The sequence below is a fragment of the Aplysia californica genome, unplaced genomic scaffold, assembly GCF_000002075.1.
Source record: "Aplysia californica isolate F4 #8 unplaced genomic scaffold, AplCal3.0 scaffold00314, whole genome shotgun sequence".
Taxonomy (NCBI): domain Eukaryota; kingdom Metazoa; phylum Mollusca; class Gastropoda; order Aplysiida; family Aplysiidae; genus Aplysia; species Aplysia californica.
Window position 1 is genome coordinate 740,333 of NW_004797584.1, and position 17,366 is coordinate 757,698.

General features: G+C 44.6%; 1 protein-coding gene across 1 annotated transcript in view; it reads right to left on the minus strand.

Annotated features, from left to right (window-relative positions):
• The window catches only part of LOC118477954 (cell surface glycoprotein 1-like), a 24,716-nt gene that overhangs the window by 3,758 nt on the left and 3,592 nt on the right, over window positions 1-17,366 (minus strand). The window contains exons 3-7 of the mRNA XM_035970725.1: window positions 16,043-16,390; window positions 12,484-12,846; window positions 7,890-8,252; window positions 4,240-4,701; window positions 459-950 (exon numbers count right to left, since the gene is read on the minus strand). Of these exons, the coding sequence (XP_035826618.1) occupies window positions 459-950; window positions 4,240-4,701; window positions 7,890-8,252; window positions 12,484-12,846; window positions 16,043-16,390 (2,028 nt within the window). The remainder of the gene's footprint in view (window positions 1-458; window positions 951-4,239; window positions 4,702-7,889; window positions 8,253-12,483; window positions 12,847-16,042; window positions 16,391-17,366) is intronic.

The following is a 17,366-nucleotide window of genomic DNA, read 5'->3' on the forward strand; positions in this document are numbered from 1 at the left end:
TCTATCTATCTATCTATCTATCTATCTATCTATCTATCTATCTATCTATCTATCTATCTATCTATCTATCTATCTATCTATCTATCTATCTATCTTGGCAAAAATAGCACCTGGACATGAATGGCTGGTGCCCCTATGAATAAACTATTGATGATCAAGGATCAATTATGCTAGCCATGGCAGTATGAACACTATCAAGTATGAACACTATCAACAACGAAGGGGAGGGGAAACCAGCAGCACACGGAAAGGGGAGGTGAGGGAGGTATAATCATGAAAATAGCTAATGAAAAGTATTACATTAAGGCGTCCATAAAGGTAAACATGTCGACTCGACAGTACGTTAAATATTTTTTTAAAAACCTACAAAAAACAAACAAAAAATAACATGTAGATGGCGGTAACCAGCTGCAAACTAAAGGAAAGCACGAAGGAAGAACAGAGCAGCGAGCACAGACACTTTGCTTTCGAGGTGACGGCGTCCGAGAAGGAGACGGGCTTTTTCGTGAAGACGGGGTTCTCGGAACCGATTCCAACTCAGCCTCTCGGTAAACCGGTTCCTGGTATTCCGGCTCCTGATATTCCGGTTCCTGGTACTCCAGTTCCTCGTGTTCCGGTTCCTCGGCGATCTCGACTACTGGTTCATCCCGTTCCTCATGAACCGGCTCTCCAATCAGTTCTTGCACCGGTTCCTCAGAAGGATCACCTTCCTGTAGTTGGGGGTCCCATTCTTGATAGTGTTCCTGCCACTCGTAACCCGGGTAGGGACCGTCGTTTTGGTAATTGTTCTGATCCGGTTCTCCGGGTTGGCTTTCTTCCTCTCCCACTTCCCTCCGCTGGAATCGACTGCTGTTGCTGCTTGCATGAGAGACCGGGGTCCTGGGAGAACCGGATTGCCGGGATTTGGGCGAGCTCTCCCCCTGAACCAGTTGGCTCTCACGGGACGGTTGCTGGAAGATTTAGAATATGAAATATTATCATAATGTTTAGATTATGTTAATTAATGTTTAGATAGAATGAGATGAGGAATATGACGACACCATCACAATAGATTTTGTCACATCTGCGCTAAAGACCACCAACAACACAACGCCAGGTCCAGATGGGATTCAGTACAAACACTATAATGAGCTCAGTGACGAGAAACTGGAAACATTGTGGATGACAACAACAGCTACATCAGGACATCACCTTTACCATAAGAGTGGCTTAGAAGTTATTTAAAGCCACTATCAAAACCTGGGAAGAATCACTAAGAAATCAAGGATAGCGCATTATCACCATGCAAAATTATGTGTATGGAAAAGTTCTAGAAAAATGCACAGCAAGAATACTTATGAATGAGCTAGAGAACGGGAACCTTTCTGAGGAGGTAAGGGGTTACAGACCCAGAAAGGAACACCACAGGGACCTTCGCGTACGATGTATATGAAGGCTTTCAGAGAGGAGAAGAGACCGTGGCAATAGCATTAGATCTGGAAGATGCTTACAATCATGTACATTATGAGAGGCTAATGTGTGCTCTGCTAGATTGCGACCTGAATCCGTGGACTGTTGGGTGGACTGTGGGGGCAATGCTGGAAAGAAAAGTGGCTTTGCGATGTGGTCAATGGATTTTAAGCCCACAGGTGAAAAGACCAGGACTCCCACAGGGCTCACCCTTATCGCCCATACTGATCTATGTCTACACTGCTCGTATAGAAACGCTGAACAGCGTTGGACAAGGGAGAATACTAACATTTGCAGATGACATCTTGGCCTACAGGCAAGGACGGGATCGGCAGAAAATGACGGATGAATTACATCATCTCAAGAGGTTGAGAAAATCATGGAGTGGTGTGCTGAATCGACTGCAGTGATCAATCCTAAGAAGGCTGCAGCATTGTGGTGTTCTTTAAACAATCGAATAGTAAAGACAGATGTCCCCGAGCTGACGGTAAATGGACGGAATATATAAAGATGTCAGAAGATGCGGTATCTGGGAGTGGTTTTCGATCGCTGTCTATCCTTCAAAGTTCACATAGGTAGTGTTGAGGAAAGGGCAAAGAAGGGTTTGAATGCAGTGAAAGTCATGGCGGCTTCAGGAATGGAACAAAGGCTACAGCTTCTTATGTATCAGCAGCTGGTCTTAGCAGTAATCGATTATGGGCTTGGAGTATTGACCTTGACAAAAACCCAAATGGGCAAGTTGGATCGAGTTCAAAATGAGGCCATGTGCATCATACTAGGCTGCACCAGGAATACGCCAGTTATCTGTATGAGGCATGTATTGGGCTTCATGTCAGTGAAAAACAGACTAAAAGTGGCTCAAGTCAGGGACTATATGAGGGTGGCGGCTGAAAAGCAACACCCGCTTCACGAAGGCATTGGAGCAATCAAGGGAAATCGCCTAAAACGAAGAGCTTCTTGGATAGCCGAGGCTGAAAATACCATCAAGGAAGTCTTCCCACTGGAAGATATACAACGGGGTGAAGAAAGGATAAAAATGAATGAGAGACAGCAGGCACATTTTGGGAACGTAGTTATTACGCTGAACAGAGAATGTAGAGAGTGGCGCAGGGGGTCACATATGCCGTGATAGGACAACGGATTGAAGACAACTCACGGATGGAGATGTGGTTGTATATACGGATGTATCTGTTAAACGAGGGTAAAAATCTAGATGGGGGTTCTCAGCAAGAGTGAGTTGCAGATTGGTGCAAGAACAGCAGAGAGCATACGATATGACATCTAGCATGAGAATGGAGATTAAGGCTCTCAAATGGGTTACAAAAATTCGACAAGCACATGTCCTGATCTTTGTAACAGACTCTCAGAGCACTCTGAGGAAGATTCAAAGAGGGAACTTTAGAGCTGAATGGGCAGAGCTCCTGAAGAAGACGACACTGAAAAAGATCACCTTCACTCCGGGCCATGCTGGAGTCAAGGGCAATAAGCGGGCTGATGAGCTCGCTGGGAAAGCAACACCTGAAGGAAAGCTGTGCCCTGACAAACCTGAAATTGTGGAGAAAAAGAAGACGAATCGGAATACCATCAATTCGAGCGATTTTGTGTGCTTGGAATTGAATGGGGCACCTGCAGACGATCAAGACTTAGTGGGAGGAGCAAATGGCTAAGAAATTAGCCATTGTTTGGAACCTTCAGCAACTACACACTTCGAGATGTACTTCTTCAGGGGACGGAGCGCTTATAGGGATGTCCCTTGTGTAGTGATGTTGGTCCTTTACACGAGTAACAAGTAACAAGTAAGTAGCAAGATAGAAAGCGTTTTAGAATACTTGCAACACAATTATATAATATATGCGCCGAAAAGTAGAGGTGTTACAGGACAGTAATAAACATACATAGAAGGATGAGAGAAAAAGACGATAGATGTTTTTTTGGAAAGAAAGTGAAATGGTAGGTTTATCGTCCCCTATCAATACTATAAGATTATTTAAGAGGCGGGACCGACGAGTTTAGCGTCCATCTCCGAAAGGCCGGGGCCAAATTGGAAATATGTGTAAGCTGACTTCCCCAAGGACACATCGTCGGACCGAAGCGTGGCTCGAACACCCGAACCCACACCTCACGATTTCGGGCCGGTCGTCTGACTACTAAGCTACCAACTCTACCACGATTTGAGGCGTTCCTTCAAATTAACATGCCAAGAAAAGAAGCAGGAGAGATAAGCACGATATACTATATTTTGAAGTGCTGAAGGAGCAAACCACACCAAATATCCGGCCAACCACCCACTTCTGAAAGGAAACAAAGCTAAGAGAGTTTGGGATAAAGAACCGAGGGTATCTATCTATCTATCTATCTATCTATCTATCTATCTGTCTGTCTGTCTGTCTGTCTGTCTGTCTGTCTGTCTGTCTGTCTGTCTGTCTGTCGGTCTGTCGGTCTGTCGGTCTGTCGGTCTGTCGGTCTGTCTGCCTGTCGGTCTATCTAGTTGTGCCCGTGTGTATTTGTCTGTCGTCTCTTTAATTTCTTATCTATTAATTAGGTGGACCAATCGGTCCAGCCATGACAGTATGTACACTGCCAATAAAGATAAGAGGGGAAAAGGTGGATCCTGAGAGGTGGGGGAGGGAGGCGTACAATAATGAAAACAGCAGATATTACATTAAGGTGTCCAAAACTGTATACAATATTGACTCGACATTAAGTTAAACAAAAACAACAGGTAGCAGGCGGTAACCAGCTGCCAAATAAAGAAAAGCACGAAGGAAAAACAAAGCAGCGAGCACAGACACTTTGCTTTCGAGGTGACGGCGTCCGAGAAGGCGACGGGCTTTTTCGGGAAGACGGGGTCCTCTGAACCGATCCCAACTCCGCATCTCTGTAAATCGATTCCTCGTGTTCCGGTTCCTCGTGCTGCGGTTCCTCGGCGATCTCGACTACTGGTTCATCCAGTTCCTTATATTCCGGCTTGCCAATCAGTTCTTGCACCGGTTCCTCAGAAGGATCACCTTCCTGTAGTTGGGGGTCCCAATCTTGATAGTGTTCCTGCCAGTCGTAACTCTGGTAGGGACCGTCGTTTTGGTAATTGTTCTGATCCGGTTCTCCGGGCTGGCTTTTTTCCTCTCCCACTTCCCTCCGCTGGAATCGACTGCTGTTGCTGCTTGCACGAGAGACCGGGGTCCTGGGAGAACCGGATTGCCGGGATTTGGGCGAGCTCTCCCCCTGAACCAGTTGGCTCTCACGGGACGGTTGCTGGAAGATTTAGAATATGAATTATTATCATAATGTTTAGATTAGTTTAATTAATGTTTAGATAGAATGGGACGAGGAATATGACGACACCATCACAATAGATTTGGTCAAATCTGCGCTAAAGACCACCAACAACACAACGTCAGGTCCAGATGGGATACAGTACAAACACTTTAATGAGCTCAGTGACGAGAAACTGGAAAAATTGTGGACGACAACAACAGCTACATCAGGACATCACCTTTACCATAAGAGTGGCTTAGAAGTTATTTAAAGCCACTATCAAAACCTGGGAAGAATCACTAAGAAATCAAGGATACTGCATTATCACCATGCAAAATTATGTGTATGGAAAAGTTCTAGAAAAATGCACAGCAAGAACACTTATGAATGAGCTAGAGAAAAACGGGAACCTACCTGAGGAGGTAAGGGGTTACAGACCCAGAAAGGAACAACACAGGGACCTACGCGTACGATGTATATGAAGGCTTTCAGAGAGGAAAAAAGACCTGGAAGATGCTTACAATCATGTACATTATGAGAGGCTAATGTGTGCTCTGCTAGATTGCAACCGGAATCCGTGGATTGTTGGGTGGACTGTGGGGGCAATGCTGGAAAGAAAAGTGGCTTTGCGATGTGGTCAATGGATTTTTAAGCCCACAGGTGATAAGACCAGGACTCCCACAGGGCTCACCCTTATCGCCCATACTGTTCTATGTCTACACTGCTCGTATAGAAACGCTGAACAGCGTTGGACAAGGGAGAATACTAACATTTGCAGATGACATCTTGGCCTACAGACAAGGACGGGATCGGCAGAAAATGACGGATGAATTACAGCAAGAGGTTGAGAAAATCATGGAGTGGTGTGCTGAATCGACTGGAGTGATCAATCCTAAGAAGGCTGCAGCACTGTGATGTTCTTTAAACAATCGAATAGTAAAGACAGATGTCCCAGAGCTGACAGTAAATGGACGAAATATCCAAAGATGTCAGAAGATGCGGTATCTGGGAGTGGTTTTCGATCGTTCTCTATCCTTCAAAGATCACATAGATAGTGTTGTGGAAAGGGCAAAGAAAGTCATGGCGGCTTCAGGAATGGAACAAAGGCTACAGCTTCTTATGTATCAGCAGCTGGTCTTAGCAGTAATCGATTATGGGCTTGGAGTATTGACCTTGACAAAAACCCAACTGGGCAACTTGGATCGAGTTCAAAATGAGGCCATGTGCATCATACTAGGCTGCACCAGGAATACGCCAGTTATCTGTATGAGGCATGTATTGGGCTTCATGTCAGTGAAAAACAGACTAAAAGTGGCTCAAGTCAGGGCCTACATGAGGGTGGCGGCTGATAAGCAACACCCGCTTCACGAAGCAATTGGAGCAATCAAGGGAAATCGCCTAAAACGAAGAGCTTCTTGGATAGCCGAGGCTGAAAATACCATCAAGGAAGTCTTCCCACTGGAAGATATACAACGGGGTGAAGAAAGGATAAAAATGAATGAGAGACAGCAGGCAGATTTTGGGAACGTAGTTATTACGCTGAACAGAGAATGTAGAGAGTGGCCACAGGGGGCCACATATGCCGTGATAGGACAACTGATTGAAGACAACTCACGGCATAGAGATGTGGTTGTATATACGGATGGATCTATTAAACGAGGGTAAAAATCTAGATGGGGATTCTCAGCAAGAGTGAGTTGCAGATTGGTGCAGGAACAGCAGAGAGCATACAATATGACATCTAGCATGAGAATTGAGATTAAGGCTCTCAAATGGGTTACAAAAACTCGACAAGCACATGTCCTGATCTTTGTAAAAGACTCTCAGAGCACTCTGAGGAAGATTCAAGAGGGAACCTTAGAGCTGAATGGACAGAGCTACTGAAGAAGACGACCCTGAAAAAGATCACCTTCACCCCGGGCCATGCTGGAGTCAAGGGCAATAAGCGGGCTGATGAGCTCGCTGGGAAAGCAAAACCTGAGGGAAAGCTGTGCCCTGACAAACCTGAAATTGTGGGAAAAAGAAGACGAATCGGAATACCATCAATTCGAGCGATTTTGTGTGCTTGGAATTGAATGGGGCACCTGCAGACGATCAAGACTCAGTGGGAGGAGCAAATGGCTAAGAAATTAGCCATTGCTTGGAACCGTCAGCATCTACACACTTCGAGATGTACTTCTTCAGGGGACGGAGCGCTTATAGGGATGTCCCCTTGTGCATTGATGTTGGTCCTTTACACGAGTAACAAGTAACAAGTAAGTAGCAAGATAGAAAGCGTTTTAGAATACTTGCAACACAATTGTATAATATATGCGCCGAAAAGTAGAGGTGTTACAGGACAGTAATAAACATACATAGAAGGATGAGAGAAAAAGACGATAGATGTTTTTTTTTGGAAAGCAATACTATAAGATTATTTAAGAGGCGGGACCGACGAGTTTAGCGTCCATCTCGAAAGGCCGGAGCCAAATTTAAAATTATTTTAAGCGGACTTCCCCAAGGAAACATAGTCGGAACGAGCTGTGGATCGAAATCCAGAACCCACAATTTCACGATTTCGGGCCGGTTGTCAGACTACTAGGCTACCAACTCTACGACGATTTGAGGCGTTCAACAAATTAACATGCAAAAGAAAAGAAGCAGGGGAGATAAGCTCGATATAATATATCTTGAAGTGCTGAAGGAGCAAACCACACCAGATATCCGGCAAACCACCCACTTTTGAAAGGAAACAAAGGTAAGAGAGTTTGGGTTAAAGAACCGAGGGCTATCTATCTATCTATCTATCTATCTATCTATCTATCTATCTATCGATCTATCGATCTATCGATCTATCGATCTATCTATCTTTTTGTACTTACATCAGACTGTCTGAAAGTCTATCTAGTTGTGCCCGTGTGTGTTTGTCTGTCGTCTCTTTAATTTCTTATCTATTAGGTGGACCAATCAGTCCAGCCAAGACAGTATGTTCACTGTCAATAAAGACGACAGGGGAAAAGGTGGATCCTGAGAGGTGGGGGAGGGAGGCGTACAATAATGAAAACAGCAGATATTACATTAAGGTGTCCAAAACTGTATACAATATTGAGTCGACATTAAGTTAAGCAAAAACAACAGGTAGCAGGCGGTAACCAGCTGCCAAATAAAGAAAAGCACGAAGGAAAAACAAAGCAGCGAGCACAGACACTTTGCTTTCGAGGTGACGGCGTCCGAGAAGGCGACGGGCTTTTTCGGGAAGACGGGGTTCTCTGAACCGATTCCAACTCCGCTTCTCTATAAATCGATTCCTCGTGTTCCGGTTCCTCGTGTTGCGGTTCCTCGGCGATCTCGACTACTGGTTCATCCAGTTCCTTATATACCGGTTCGCCAATCGGTTCTTGCCACGGCTGATCCGGTTCTTCGGGCTGGCTTTCTTCCTCTCCCACTTCCTTCGGCTGGAATCGGCTGCTGTTGCTGCTTGCACGAGAGATCGGGGTCCTGGGAGAACCGGATTTCCATGACTTAGGCGGGTTCTCCCCCTGGATCAGTTGGCTCTCACGGGACGGTTGCTGGAAGATTTAAAAGCTTTTAGTAAGCGTTTTAGGACACAGCAGAGGCGTTACAGGACAGTAATAAAAATAGCAAGAGGGACGAGAGAAAAAATAAGATAAATGTTTTAAAACAAAGAAGGAGCAAACCACAAAATAGCACCCGCCAACCAGACACCTGTTAAAGGTTTAGAATCTTTTAGTAGTTTTAAACAGAGTTTCACGGCCCTTGCAAAACAAATAGGTCATAATGTACATGTAAGTGCGGAAGATTAGAAATTTAAATATAAAATGAGAAATTTACATGTTTATCACCCCCTATCAATATTATAGGGTCATTTAAGAGGCGGGACCTCCGAGTTTAGCGTTCATTTCAGAAAGGCCGGAGCCAAATGGGAAATATGTGTAAGTTGACTTCCTAAGGACACACTGTCAGACCTCGGACCGAGCTGTGGTTCGAACTCACGAACCCACACCTCACGATTTCGGGCCGATCGTCTGACTACTAGGCTACCAACGCTACCACGATTTGAAGCGTCCCTACAAATTAACATGCAAAGCAGTTTGACATTCCACTAGCAGAGATTGATCTGGAGGTGAGTGAAGAAAAGCCCAAATTAGAGGAGATGAAGGAGGCGATAAGACACGAGAAAACAGGCAAGGCAGCCGGCCAGATGGAATTCCCCCAGAATTTCTCAAGGCGGATTTGCGGCAGGGATTCTTCGTGGAATTATTGGCAAAATATGGAGCGGCGAAGAATTTCCTCAGGATTGGAAACTACTTGCGAAACTACTCAAGAAAAGATATCTGAATTAGTATAAAAACTACAGAGGAACCATGCTCCTGTCCATTCCTGGGAAGATTTTAAGACGTACCATACTGGAAAGACAGAAGGAAGCCGTGGATGTAAAACTAAGAGAGGAGCAGGCGGGATTTCGTAAAAAGAGATCAAGTACAGATCAGATTGCAACTTTGAGGATACTAGTGGAGCAGTCCACAGAGTGGAACTCTTACCTGTACGTTAACTTTGTTGACTACGAGAAAGCTTTTGACAGCCTAGATAGGGACTCAATATGGAAGCTCATGCGCCACTTCGGAATTCCTGACAAGTTCGTAAGATTGATCAAGAAGATGTATGAGGGAATGAGCTGTAGTGTCTTACTTGGAGGGCAGCGGACAGACTCGTTTGAAATGAAAGCAGGAGTGAGACAGGGATGCCTGCTATCGCCTTTTCGCTATTTATTAGCAGTTGATTGGATAATGAGACAGACAACATCAGGACATCGCGCTGGCATTCAGTGGGCCCTTTCCAGTCAGTTGGAAGACTTGGACGTTTATCGACGACTTGGCACTTCTTTCTCTTAGTGGAGCCCAGATGCAACAAAAGACAGATCGCCTCAGGACCTTCTCCAGGAGTTTTGGACTTATTATTCACACGGATAAAATGAACGTCCTTCGAATGAATGTAGCCGACGTTCCTATCAAACTACAAGGGACACCATTGGCAGATGTTGAATCCTTCACCTACCTGGGAAGTGTCATCAACAAGGCAGGGGGAACAGGCGAAGAAATCAAGGTCAGAATGAAAAAGGCAAGAACAGCATTCATCATCCTCAGGAATATATGGATGTCTAAGGAACTGGGATTGAACACCAAACGGAGGGTCTTCAAAACAAACGTGAAGACTGTTCTACTGTGTAGCTCAGAGACATGAAGGCTCACAGTATCAGCAGCAAGGAAACTGCAGAGTTTCAGAAAAGGATGTCTAAGAAGGATAGTGGGGGATCAAGTGGTACGATCGAGTAACAAATGCTTAACTGTGGGAAAGAACAAGCCAAAGGCCAGTAAAGGAAGACACACACGTGAAGTAATGGAAATGGATTGGGCACACTTTGGGGAGACCCCCGACAAGCATCATTAGACAAGCTTTGACGTGGAATTCATAAGGAAAACGTAAGAAAGGAAGACGAAAAATGACATGGAGGCGAGCGGTACTTGCAGAAATGGAAAAGCGCTCTTTCAAGAGTAGAAACTTAAAGAATATCAGCCATGACCAATTCTCTGCTGATTTGCAGCGCAATGCCATAAAATCTTAGAAAAAGTTGTTCAATCAGAATTAAGAGCACATCTTGAAGTAAATAATCTTTTAGAATGTTATCAGTCGGCCTACAGAGCGTTTCATAACACAGAGACTGCACTTTTAAAAGTCCAGAATGACCTCCTTTGTGAAGCAGACGAAGGCAAAGTGTCTGTTCTTGCCTTACTCGATCTAAGTGCTGCATTTGCTACCATCCATCATTCAATTTTGATCAGGAGGTTAGGCCATAGCTTCGGCTTATCTGGGACTGTTCTTGAATGGTTTGAGTCCTATTTGTTTAATCGTACACAATCTATACTTGTAAAAGGTGAAATGTCATCCATTTTCAGCTTGCTATTTGGCGTGCCCCAAGGGTCCGTGCTCGGACTACTCTTATACACACTATATAAAAAGCCCTTAGGTTCAATAATTAGGAAGCACGACGTTAACTACCACATGTACGCGGACGACACTCAGCTGTACAAGTCTGTTTTACCAACAAATTTCAATTGTCTAGTCTCCAGCATGAAAACATGTATTGTGGAGGTAAAATAATGGATGATATCAAACAGACTTAAAATGAATGATGATAAGACCGAAGTTCTGTTTTGCAATGCCAAACCAGGGATATTGCTTTGCAATTTTGACCATACATGTATTGGGAATGATAACATCTTTTTCACAGATATTAGACAAAGCGAATAATCTAGGCGTTAATTTTTGACTGCAAACTCTCTATACACCATCATATAAACCATCTATGTAAGGTAGTTTATCAAGAACTACGCAGAATAGGACAAATGTCAACATATCTTAGTGTTGATTCCATCAAAACCCTCATCTCTTCTTTTGTCCTTTCACGTCTAGACTACTGCAATTCTTTGTTTGGAAACCTTCCCACTGAAACGTTAAATAGATTACAGCGACTCCAGAACCAAGCTGCTTGCATAATTTTAAAGAAATCTCTCAAAGAGCATATAACACCAATGCTAATTCAACCACATTGGCTCCCGGTAAAAGCACGAATTCAGTATAAATAATTGTTCTTTGTTTTAAGTGCGTCAACAACATTGCACCATCATACCTTTGTGACATGGTCATCGAATATATATATACCACCTCGGCCTTTAAGATCTGTGACGAAAAGACTTTTAAGACCTGTCCAAAGCAAATGTCAGAGACTCGGAGGGAGAGCTTTTTCACACCACGCCCCCTCCTTGTGGAACGCTTTGCCAGCTCATCTACGGGAGTCCACCACTTTATCAAAATTTAAATCAGCACTTAAAACGCATTTGTTTCAGTCCAGCTTCAATCTGTAATTTCCGACATTCCCAATACAAATATTGTTATGTTCTCTCAGTATCTATTATATTCTCTCAGTATCATTTATTCATGCTGTTCTGTTCTTTAGGAATTTATGAATGTGTGAATTCATCAATGTGTGCGAGGGTGTCTGGGTAAGCTTTGTAGGATTGTCTTTACTCAAGGATGTACTGGAGAGAGAGAGAGAGAGAGAGAGAGAGAGAGAGAGAGAGAGAGAGAGAGAGAGAGAGAGAGAGAGAGAGAGAGAGAGAGAGAGAGAGAGAGAGAGAGAGAAAACATGCGAAGGAAAGAAGCAGGAGAGGTAAGCACGATATACTATATTTTAAAGAACTCAAGAAGCAAACGACACCAGCGAGCCGGCCAACCACCCACTTCTGAAAGGAAACAAAACTAAGTGAGTTTGCTGTAGAGAACCGAGGGGTCTGTCTGTCTGTCTGTCTGTCTGTCTGTCTGTCTGTCTGTCTGTCTGTCTGTCTGTCTGTCTGTCTGTCTGTCTGTCTGTCTGTCTGTCTGTACTTCCATCAGACTGTCTGAAAGTTGAAAGTCTGTCTATCTAGTTGTGCCCGTGTGTGTTTGTCTGTCGTCTCTTTAATTTCTTATCTATTAGGTGGACCAATCGGGCCAACCATGACAGTATAAACACTGCCAATAAAGATGGGAGGGGAAAGGCGAACCCTAAACGGGGGGGGGGAGAATAATAATGAAAACAGTTAGATATTTTACATTAAGGTGTCCATTAAGTGTGTAGATATTGAGTCGACATTAAGTTAAGCAAATACAACAGGTAGCTGGCGGTAACCAGCTGCCAAATAAAGAAAAGCACGGGGGAAGAAAAGAGCAGCGAGCACATACACTTTGCTTTCGAGGTGACGGCGTCCGAGAAGGCGACGGGCTTTTTCGGGAAGACGGGGTTCTCGGAACCGATTCCAACTCAGCATCTCTATAAATTGATTCCTCGCGTTCCGGTTCTTCGTGTTGCGGTTCCTCGGCGATCTCGACTCCTGGTTCATCCAGTTCCTTATATACCGGCTCGCCAATCAGTTCTTGCACCGGCTGATCCGGTTCTTCTCGCTGGCTTTCTTCCTCTCCCACTTCCTTCGGCTGGAATCGGCTGCTGTTGCTGCTTGCACGAGAGATCGGGGTCCTGGGAGAACCGGATTGCCGGGACTTGGGTGAGCTCTCCCCCTGGATCAGTTGGCTCTCACGGGACGGTTGCTGGAACATTTAAAAGCTTTTAGTAAGCGTTTTAGGACACTTGTAGCGCAATTACGAAATATACGCGCAAAACAATAGAGGCAATACAGGACAGTAATAAACATAAAAAGAAGGATGAAAGAAAAAGATGGTAGATGTTTTATAGCAAAGAAGTAGCAAACCACAAATGAGCACTCGCCAACCAGACACCTGGAAAAGGTTTAGAATCTTTTAGTAGTTTTAATCAGAGTTTCACAGCACTTGCAAAACAAATAGGTTATAATATACATATAAGTGTAAGTGCCGAAGATTAGAAATTTAAATATAAAATGTGAAAGGAGAAATTTTTATGTTTATCGCCCCCTATCAATATTACAAGGTTATTTAAGAGGGGGGACCTCCGAATTTAGCGTTCATTCAGAAAGGTCGGAGCCAAATGGGAAATATGTGTAAGATGACTTCCTAAGGACACACCGTCGGACCGAGCTGTAGCTCGAACCCCCGAACCCACACCTCACGATTTCGGGCTGGTCGTCTGACTACTAGGCTACCAACGCTACCACGATTTGAAGCGTTCCTAAAAATTAACATGCAAAGCAGTTTGACATTCCACAGGCAGAGATTGATCTGGAGGTGAATGAGCCCAGTTTAGAGGAGATCAAGGAGGCGATAAGACACGAGGCAGCCGGCCCAGATGGAATTCCCCCAGAAGTTCTCAAGGCGGATTTGGGGCAGGGATTCTTCGTGGGTGGAATTATTGGCAAGATATGGAACGGCGAAGAATTTCCACAGGATTGGAGAGAGGGAATGCTTGTGAAACTACCCAAGAAAAGATGTCTGCATCAGTATAAAAATTACAGAGGAACCATGCTCCTGTCCATTCCAGGGAAGATTTTAAGACACACCATACTGGAAAGACTGAAGGAAGCCGTGGATGTAAAACTAAGAGAGGAGCAGGCGGGATTTCGTAAAAAGAGATCAAGTACAGATCAGATTGCTACTTTGAGGATACTAGTGGAGCAGTCCACAGAGTGGAACTCTTACCTGTACGTTAACTTTGTTGACAACGAGAAAGCTTTTGACAGCCTGGATAGGGACTCAATATGGCAGCTCATGCGCCGCTACGGAATTCCAGACAAGTTCGTAAGATTGATCAAGAAGATGTATGAGGGAATGAGCTGTAGTGTCTTACTTGGAGGGCAGCGGACAGACTCGTTTGAAATGAAAGCAGGAGTGAGACAGGGATGCCTGCTATCGCCTTTTCGCTATTTATTAGCGTTGGATTGGATAATGAGACAGACAACATCAGGACATTGCGCTGGCATTCAGTGGGCCCTTTCCAGTCAGTTGGAAGACTTGGACGTTTATCGACGACTTGGCACTTCTTTTTCTCAGTGGAGCCCAGATGCAACAAAAGACAGATCGCCTCAGGACCTTCTCCCGTAGTGTTGGACTCATTATTCAAACGGATAAAAGGAAAGTCATTCGAATGAATGTAGCCGACGTTCCTATCAAGAGACATCATTGGCAGATGTTGAATCCTTCACCTACCTGGGAAGTGTCATCAACAAGGCAGGGGGAACAGATGAAGACATCAAGGTCAGAAAGCAAAAGGCAAGAACTATATTCATCATCTTCTGGAATAAATGGATGTCTAAGGAACTGGGATTGAACACCAAGCGGGGTATCTTCAAAACAAACGTGAAGACTGTTCTACTGTATAGCTCAGAGACATGGAGGATCACAGCATCAGCAGCAAGGAAACCGCAGAGCTTCAGAAAAGGATGCATAAGAAGGATAGTGGGGATCAAGTGATACGATCGAGTAACAAATGCTCAACAGTGGGAAGGAAAAAGCCAAAGGCCAGTAAAGGAAGACACACACGTGAAGAAATGGAAATGGATTGGGCACACCCTGGGGAGACCCCTGACAAGCATCATTAGACAAGCTTTGACGTGGAATTCATAAGAAAAACGTAAGAAAGAAAACCAAAGATGACATAGAGGCGAGCGGTACTTGTAGAAATGGAAAAGCGCTCTGTCAAGAGTAGAAACTTAAAGAATATTAACGATGACCAATTCCACTGATTTGAACGCGATGCCATCAAAGTCCTGTCATGTGTAAACAAGGCAGATAGTTACAACACCATGGCGAGGGGTGTTCTTGACCAACACGCCCAACTCAGATCCAGAACTATTTCAGATCCACTGTCCGCGCCGTGAATGACGTTGGAGATAAAGGCAGGCAAAGCGGAGCGACGTCAAGCAGAGAGGAGATGGCGGGCACAAGGACTCACCGTGCACATGGACATATACTATATACAGACAACTTCACAGAAAACTCAAAGAACTCATAATCGTAGCGAAACGTTCCTTTTACAAAAACATGATATCAAAGTCAAAAACATATAAAAGTTTCTTTCGCCTTATTCATTCACTTTGTGGAAAATCGAAATCTGCTTCTATTCCCTGTGCGTCTCCCGAGAGCTAGCAAATAACTTGGAACATTTTTTGCGGAAAAAATTGCTACTTTAAGAGACACATTAGATTCATCTGCACCTGAATTCGAGGAGTTCCACCGGGATCTCCTATGTATTTTTAAACCTTTTTCACAGGACTCAGTGAAAGAGATCATACTGTCATCACCACCGAAGTCCTGCTGCCTTGACCCTATCCCTACACCTTTATTAGTCAACCATCTTGACGTTGTTATTGATGTTGTAACAGCTATTATTAATGATTCACTCCTTTCAGGAACAGTGCCTTTGTGTTTTAAGCACGCAGTCGAAACACTGTCTGTCTGTCTGTCTGTCTGTCTGTCTGTCTGTCTGTCTGTCTGTCTGTCTGTCTAACTGTCTGTCTGTCTGTCTGCCTGTCTAACTGTTTGTACTTCCATCAGACTGTCTGAAAGTCTGTCTACCTTTCTAGTTATACCCGTGTGTGTCTGCCGTCTCTTTAATTTCTTATCTATTAGGTGGACCAATCGGGTCAACCATGACAGTATGAACACTGCCAATAAAGATAGGAGGGGAAAAGGCGAACCCTAAAGGGGGGGGGGGAATAATAATGAAAACAGTTAGATATTTTACATTAAGGTGTCCATTAAGTGAATAGATATTGACTCGACATTAAGTTAAGCAAAAACAACAGGTAGCTGGCGGTAACCAGCTGCCAAATAAAGAAAAGCACGGAGGAAGAACAAAGCAGCGAGCACATACACTTTGCTTTCGAGGTGACGGCGTCCGAGAAGGCGACGGGCTTTTTCGGGAAGACGGGGTTCTCGGAACCGATTCCAACTCCGCCTCTCTGTAAATCGATTCCTCGTGTTGCGGTTCCTCGGCGATCTCGACTACTGGTTCATCCAGTTCCTTATATACCGGCTCGCCAATCAGTTCTTGCACCGGCTGATCCGGTTCTTCTCGCTGGCTTTCTTCCTCTCCCACTTCCCTCGGCTGGAATCGGTTGCTGTTGCTGCTTGCACGAGAGATCGGGGTCCTGGGAGAACCGGATTGCCGGGATGTGGGCGAGCTCTCCCCCTGGATCAGTTGGCTCTCACGGGACGGTTGCTGGAAGGTTTAGAAGCATTAAGTAAGTGTTTTAAGACACTTGCAAAGCAATTAGGTAATATAAGCGCCCGAAAAGTAGAGGTGTTACAGGACAGTTATAAACATAAAAAGGATGAGAGAAAACGATTATAAATGTTTTATGGGAAAGAAGAAGCAAAACCCCAACAGAGCATTAGCCAACCACCAACATGGAAAGGTTTAGTATTGTTTAGTAGTTTTACTGAGAGTTTTGCGTGAATGAGATTTGTAGCATTTTATATGAATTAATGAAGAACAGTTTTTTAATCTAGCCCCAATTATTGTGTAAAAAATATGATTAAGTAAAGACAAATTGATACAAACTCCTGGGTAAAATATGGGTGACTTTGATTCAACTGTCAAAACGACATTTGAGGAAAAGTTGCGCCACGAATTTTTGACTGCACTATCTTATAAGAAGGAAGAAGCAAACCACACCAGAGAGCCCCCCCCACCAACTGTCCACTTTGGGAAGGAGTCGGAGCTGTTTGAGTTTGGGTCAAAGAATTATGGTACATGTCGTATTAAGATAAAGAAAACAACAGGTAGCTGGCGGCCACAGACTGTGACATGCCTGAAAGCTCCAAGAAAGAACAGGGTAGCGAGCACAAACACCTCGAGAACAACAACAACACCTGGCGGTGGCATCTCTTCGGGGCGGGGGGGGGATGGGGTTCAGGGAGGTTGGACTGCCTCACCCGCTATCCAAGGGAGGCGGTGGCCCTGGCGAAGAGCACGCTCTTCGAGGCTTCAAACATTTCGAACGGATAGGCTACCACAAACACCTTGACAACAACAACAACAACAACAACAACAACAATAACAACAACAACTCTTTGGGGAGGGTTCAGGGGGGTTGGACTGCTCCACCCGCTACCCAAGAGAGGCGGTGGCCCTGGCGAAGAGCACGCTCTTCGGGGCTCCAAATATTTCAAATATTTCGAACGGATATGCTAAC